Source organism: Solanum pennellii, chromosome 10, assembly GCF_001406875.1.
Source record: "Solanum pennellii chromosome 10, SPENNV200".
Classification (NCBI taxonomy): domain Eukaryota; kingdom Viridiplantae; phylum Streptophyta; class Magnoliopsida; order Solanales; family Solanaceae; genus Solanum; species Solanum pennellii.
In genome coordinates, this window is record NC_028646.1 from 55,989,840 (window position 1) to 55,997,405 (window position 7,566).

Genomic DNA, 7,566 nt, shown 5'->3' on the forward strand with positions numbered 1-7,566 from the left:
CAGTTCAAAAAACAATATACAAAAATGAATAGTTATAAACTCATGAGACATATAAAAGGTACACTTAGAAACCCACTGTTAACTTGAGTAAAAAATAATGATAATTACACATGTGAAACTGTGAAGAATCCCCAGATTCTAGAAGCGTTTATTGGTCACCAAACATATACATGGACGAAAGAGTGATTACATTAATGACTTGACTACGATTTTCAGAATTTAGACAGCTTACAACATTGAACGAACTTAGCCATGCTCAGGAAATAAAATAAAGACAAATGTTTTCTCAACTATGTTTTAAAGCTGAAAACAATCGAGCGATGAACAAACCAAAAGACAAGTAAAGATAGACATAGACAGCTTCACGCGTGAAAGGAAGGTGGCACGCACGGGGGCATCGCTGGGCTCGATTTTATGTCTGGATTTGATGTCTGAATTACACGCAAGGATAAAGACGCTGCTGCTCACGCTGAGTCTCTTTCTTTTGCGCGTGAATCGCTGCCATCCGCTTTAGGAAAGTTGGGCTCTTAGGGCTGACTCGGGTCAAAAAGAGGTGTCGGCTTCTTTGGAATTACCGGTAGAAGAAGGATTTGGGCTGGCAGGAAATTCGTCTGGAAGGGAGTACAATTTGGTCAACTTTCACTGTAGCAAATAAAAAATTTATATTTGTATGTTATAGCAAAGTTTGCATAATTGCACTCCATAGCAATTATAGAACTGTATAATTCGCTATACATATACAGTTGAAGAAAATTGTATAAAATGAAGTGTATAAAATAAGAAAGAGAAAGATACTTGGACAGAGAACTGTATAAAAATGAAGTGTATAAAACGAATTGTATTATTACAAGTGTATAAAACGATTATATACAATTTGAATTTGTATAAAACGAGAAAGAGAGAAAGACAAAAGAGACTTGATAAGGAATAAACAATTGAATCAAATTGTATAAAACGAGAAAGAGAGAAATTAGATACAATTTGAAAATTGTATAAAACGAGAAAGAGAGGAAGGCAAAAGAAACTGGGTAGGGGAGTATTTTTATTGTATAATTATAAGTGTATAGGATGAAAATATATGTACTTGCATGTGTATATACAATTTTTTCACGCTTTATACAAACAGAAACGCAATTTATACATTTCGCTTCTGTTTGTATAAGTGAGAAAGATGAGGGTGGTGAGCGAGATTTGGGAGAGTGGCGAGCGAGATCTGGAAGAAGGGAGAGAGGGGAACAAAAATATATGTATTTATACAATTTTCTCTACTTTATACAATTAGAAATAATTTTTATACACTTTTATTTGTATAAAAAGTGAGGAAGCGAGCGAGAGATTGGAGGAGAGTGGCGAGCGAGATATTTGGGAGGGAGGCGCCTGACAATTTTTTGCAAACGTTTGCTTTGGAGCACAATTAAATCAAACCCTAGCTTCTCCATTTATTTTAAGTTATTAGTTTGCTATTATATACAATTTCCCTACCATTTTCAATCAACAAATGCCCCAAATCGGTTTCCCAATTGAGAGAGGGATTAGATTTTTGAATTAAGGATTTGGCCCATGGATTGCAATTTTGGCCTAATGAATTTTAAAATTTTTAACCAAAATGAATTGATTAGGAAATTCGGCTAAAACTTAAATACATTGAATCGTGATTAATTAATTAACGAGCTTCTTCAATTTAACGAGATGAGATAATTAATTTAGCAATAAGCTAAGGAATCAAAATATAAGACTAATTTTGACAAATTAATTTAATAAAATGTTAAGTAAAACTAAAATCTTTTAAGACGAATTCCGAATATTTTATAAAATAAATTTAATTATATAAAGACATATAAAAATATATATTATTCAAATATTATAAAAATCGACTAAAGCTATTTTGAAATGACTTAAGAAATATTTTAAAATTTTGTGAAGTCAATTATTTCAACTCGTTGGCATTTGAGAAACTCGATGATTAATTTATATCATGGAGGTTCAAAATTGGGTGTCAACAGATAATATACTAAGTAGACATTTGACAATGTGAAATCATATCATGATACGAAATCGTGAAATGAAATCAACGTTTGAACATGCAATCTTACGCTAATTGATTTTATCTCATAATTTTATATCATGAGATAAAATTTTATACTCTTCAAATATCATGATATGGGAATTGGCTCCGCCCCTGTACATATAAGTGATAATAATGCTACCCTTTAGATCCAACCTTGTCCTACGTGTGGATAGGGATGACAATGGGGCGGGGTGGTGTGGGTTTAAGGCTACTCGGGGCGGGGTGGGTTTAAGGTTGTGCGGGGCCGGTGGAAGTGGGTTCTTTTTAAATTAATGTGGGGCGGAGCAGGTTGCGGGTATATGTAATTTCACGTGGGTTCAAACTTAATTTTAACTTTTTACATGTTATAAAAGTGATATAACATTATTTATTAAAATAACTTTTAGACGTAAACTATTTTGAATGACTAAGAAAGTAGAAAGAAGAAAAAATTATCTCACTTCTTGTATTTAATATTTTGTTATTACATCAAATGTAATCAATTCAAATCCATCAAAAAAAATGTTGCTGGCAAATTAAAAGAGTTATAAAACATTATAATGTTAAAATAATGTCATAACATGTTAATGTTAGCGATTAACAACTAACAAAATTTTAATTTATTGAGTTAAACTTACTAAGCCTATTATTTGAAATGTTTTTTTACAAAATATGTGAAATGGAACTGGACAGAGCGGATTTTTGCAAGGTAGACAGAGCGGATTAAAAACAATAAAATATGTTATGTAAAGCGAAACGGGACGGATTGAGATCTTAGCGAATTTAAGCAGGTTTGGCCCGCAACCGCCCCGCTCCATTGCCTTCCCTACGTGTGGGCTGCTGGCAAATGTCAAATTTGGCGTCGCATGAAAATAACAAATCACACCAACTTTCTGTATTTTCAATCCCTCACAAGAGTCTCGTGGATAGACTTTTGTTTATGATTGATAAGCCAAAGTCAAAATTTTGAGTTATAACATATGATTTTGGGTTTTATTTTTATCATTTAAACTTAAAAACAACACTCTTTTTAATTTATTTAAATACCCCAGAAACTATTTAAAAGTAAATAGATCCAAACAGGCCCTTAAATCTCTCCTTCCCCTTTTATCCACTTAAACTCTTCTCCAATCAATCCATCAATCATCTCCATGACTAATCCCAACAATTCACAGTACTCCCTTCTCCTTCTGCTTGCTGCCGTACTGACACTAGTCTGTGTGGCAAGCGCCTCTGAGGCAACGAGCAGATTAGATCTACAAAAAATCACGAGAGAAGAGAGAAATTATATGAAAAAGAAAGTGATTGACATTAGCCACAAGTATGTTCCTGATTTGCCTGCTTATGATTCCAAAAGTGGACTTGGAAACTATATAAAACTTAAGACTAGCATTAAGTTGGGTGATCTGTATAATTTTTCTGTTTTTAAACTTACTACTCATTCTGGTACACACGTTGATGCTCCTGGACATTTCAATGAGACATTATTCGAGTCGGGTTACGATGTTGTTTCACTTCATCTCCAAACTTTGAATGGTAATGTTTCTCCTATGGATTTATTGTTAATTTTCTATAAATTTCTTGTATGTTTGGAGCTTTGTCAAGTCGAAGTACGCTGAAAAAGTATTTTTTCCCTAAATAAGATGTTTTGGAGCTCGTAAAGAGTTGATAGGTATCTTGTTTTAGTATTCTCTCTGTCCATCTTTTACTTGCCCACTACATTATTTCGAAATGTTCAATAATATTTACTCAATTTATAAGATCAATGAATAATTTATCATGTTAGTACTTATTCTAACCTTGCTATTAGATACTATTCATTTTCAATTTTAGCTGACTTATATTTAATAAGGGCGATTAGGTAAAATTACATCTATCTATCATGTACTTTTCAGTCAATTGTGGATATCTACTGATGGAGTATTTGCATAGTATCTTACAACTTTAGTGTTGTTATTTTTCTTGGTATTCTTTTTAGTTGCTTTGTATTGTGCTAGTGTGTAGTCATATTTTTCCCTATAGTTTAAGTTGTCTTTAGGTAACAGTTTCTTACCTACAATGGTAGGGCTAAGATAATGGAATTACACTGGGTATATTGTTGGTTCAAATTCGCCATACTAAATACACTTGCTCTTTGCTACAATCTAGCTGTAAATAGGCATATTTTTGGTGTGAATACAGGTCCAGTTCTTGTAGTAGATACTCCACGGAACAAGAATATTACAGGTGTGATATCCTGCTTGCCTACTTAATTATTTTCTTGTAAATTCGCTTGATCTATCTCCCTAAATACTATTTTTTACCATGTTCATCAGTTGAAGTTATGAGGTCATTGAACATACCTCGAGGAGTGAAACGTGTTCTTTTTCGAACATCAAACACAGACAGGTACTTGTTTGATTTTTCGTCCATTCACTTGTTTAAAGCCTACACATATAAGTTGTTTGATCGTTTGGTGTTGAATAATGAACATAAACAGGAGGCTGATGTACAAGAAAGAATACGATTCGTCTTATTCTGCATTCACCTCAGACGGAGCAGAGTATTTGGCCCAGAATACTGACATTAAACTCGTTGGTGTTGATTACTTATCTGTTGCCATTAGTCCCAAGGATGAGCTCCTTAAAGTTCATCAACATCTTCTTAATTCTAAAGTAAGTATAACATCCATTTTCATAATTACAACATAGCAAGCCTAATCTGTAATTTCGTATTCAGTTAAGGATTCTCTGTTATATAAATGCATCAGGATATTATTCCAGTGGAAGGTCTCAACCTCGATGATGCAGTCCCAGGAGTTTATACAATTCACTGTCTACCGTTGAGGCTGGTTCATGGAGATGGTTCACCTACCAGGTGCATCCTCTTCCAGTAATAATGTAAAGACAACTGTGATACTTTTCATGGATAAAATAATACGTTACGTTGTGTGAATACAAAATTTCCAAGAGGAATTTAAATTCCTTTAGCTTGTCTACCCATGAGATTATGCAAATTTCGTTCTGGGTACTAATAAAAATGAATGTTGAGATCGTACTGATGTTTATTCACATTATTATATGGTGTTAGCGAATAAACAAGTACAAGATTATAATTGAAAATAAAATGAAGAAATAATTTTCTTCAGGCTGAGGCGCGGATATTTCGCTCTCTTTAAGGAGATTCAATCTCACTGCATTAAATGTTTTCACCGGTCCAGCAGTAATCTTCTTTGATTTGTCCCCTCCAGGATACAAAAGTCTTCACAAAGTGTAACTCATACAACTCTGGATAAGAGTTGAGTCCAAAGCTCCACAAATAAGAACATCTCCCTTCAACTAATAAGAACTCTATTTTTTGACTAACTCTTATATTCTATATTTTTCTTGTATGTTATGTGTGTCAACAAACCAAATGAATATCACCACAATTTATACTAGAAGAAATCTTCCTAGTAACGAATAAGAACATAATGATGTAATAAATAGTAAAAATAAATGGTTTAGAGATTACGTATGTTACAAAAAATAATAAAAGATTAACAAATGAGATAATAGAAAAATAATATGGAGAAGTAATGGTCATACTTTACAACCACTCATTCTGCCAAGAAACCCAACGTTCAAATGTAATTGATGTATTCTTCAACAGCCAAACTGTTAGCATAATTCAATGTGCAAAGTAATGCACCAAAAATAAGAGTAATAAGACATTACATTTTCCTCCATTCTGTCTTAGTGGCAATCGGTCACAATAAAAGCATTGTCAATGTCCCAAAGCAATGTGGATTTTATAATATTAAAATATTCACACATTAACAATTTTCTACTCGTATTAATATTAGACAAGAGAGTATATCAGCTGAAGGAAGAATACTATGCATAATGAAGGTGTGCTTTGCATTGAATCTCCATTTAGTGAAACAATAATTTTTATTTCAGAATCGTAGTGGTCTCAGACTTGAACTATGACTGCTTAAGGGAAATAAAATATCACTGCTCACACATAATAATCAAGGTGTTGACATGATCTTTAAAATTCAGCATGTTATGGCTATGTGCTATCTCGGTTTCATGAGTGCTTTTGAGAATTAGCCAAATTCTCATAGGAAGCGACCTACTTCCACACATCACATAGGTGAAATCTATCGAGAGTGCTCCTGTAAGCTTAACACTCCACCCATATGAGCTACATATATTCATTAAGAGTTTTATCAACTCAACCTTTACCAACTACGGGAAACAATGCACTCACATCATATGGAGGGAATAAAAAGATAGTGCATTTTTCACAATAAGTCATCATATGATTAGTTTTTCCTTTTAAACCTTGTTATATGATATCTAGATCCCATGTTGGGTTTCCTCATTTATGACTTAAGGATTTGCAGGCTTCAATCTCATCCCCCCTCGATGTGCTCAAGACATTTTCTCTTGTTAAGACCTAAGTAAGAGGATCTGCAAGATTATCACAAGATTTGACATAATCAACATTAATGGTACCATTTGTCAATACAATCTTACATTACTGTGTTTACTCCTTAAAGGTCTGGATTTACCGTTGTAATAACGATTTTAAATTCTACCAATTGTTGCAGTGTTACCACAATGTATTAAAATAGGAGGAATTGATTTTTCAAAATAAGGTATTTGAAATAATCACTACTAAAAAAAGGCCAAAAAGAGACCTAGAAAAGAGACCTCACGAGGTCTCTTTTCGGAAAAAAGAGACCTAAAAAGAGACCTCAACGCTAGGTCAGTAAAATGCTGGTCACTTTTTCACAGAGACCTCATGAGGTCGCCAAACGGAGACCTCACGAGGTCACCAACAAATAATCTGATTTTTTACAAAAAGGAGACCTCACGAGGTCACTATTGTATTATTTAATATAATTTTATATTTTTTACATAGAGACCTCATGAGGTCACAATTTTATAATATTATTTAATTTTATATTTTAATTAAGAGACCTCACTAGGTCGCTAAGATATTATTTAATTTAATTTTATAATATTTTAAAGTAGAGACCTCATGAGGTCTCTTTTCTGCATTTATATTTGGAGACCTCACGAGGTCTCCATTATGATATTTACGGAAAATTTAATGCAGAAAAGAGACCTCATGAGGTCTCTTTTCTGCATTTATAAAATGTTAATTAGAGACCTGATGAGGTCTCCATTTTGAAATAGCTGAAAAAATTAATACAAAAGGGAGACCTCATGAGGTCTCTCATCTACATTTATAAAATAGAAAATGGTAAATAGAGACCTCATGAGGTCTCTAATGTGAAATATCTGGAAAAATTAATGCAAAAAAGAGACCTCATGAGGTCTCTATTATGAAATATCTGGAAAATTAATGCAAAATAGAGACCTCATGAGGTCTCTTTTTCTGGAAAAAAACTGGCAGAAAATTATTATTTCTGCGGCTTCTCATCAGCTGTCATTTTAATTCAGTACCCAAATCAAACTCAAAGAGCTTCAAAAACTCAATTGAAGCAATACATTTACTAAATATTCTCTTATCAACTCAATTGCAAC

The 7,566-nt window shown here is 33.1% G+C and overlaps 1 protein-coding gene across 1 annotated transcript; it reads left to right on the plus strand.

Moving 5' to 3' along the window:
* Positions 1-3,033: 3,033 nt before the first annotated feature.
* Positions 3,034-5,083, plus strand: LOC107032119 (cyclase-like protein 1). The gene is made up of 5 exons (XM_015233696.2): positions 3,034-3,583; positions 4,229-4,273; positions 4,363-4,435; positions 4,527-4,701; positions 4,797-5,083. The coding sequence occupies exons 1-5, from the start codon at positions 3,199-3,201 to the stop codon at positions 4,920-4,922; spliced, it is 804 nt and encodes a 267-aa protein (XP_015089182.1). The 5' UTR covers positions 3,034-3,198; the 3' UTR covers positions 4,923-5,083.
* The last annotated feature ends 2,483 nt before the right edge of the window (positions 5,084-7,566 follow it).

Bases quoted from the DNA above. Each gene is read 5' to 3' on its own strand.
- LOC107032119 (XM_015233696.2), top strand. From the start codon at position 3,199: ATGACTAATCCCAACAATTCACAGTACTCCCTTCTCCTTCTGCTTGCT. The intron at 3,584-4,228 runs GTAATGTTTCTC...GTGTGAATACAG, and splicing joins TCATCTCCAAACTTTGAATG to GTCCAGTTCTTGTAGTAGAT. The intron at 4,702-4,796 runs GTAAGTATAACA...TAAATGCATCAG, and splicing joins AACATCTTCTTAATTCTAAA to GATATTATTCCAGTGGAAGG.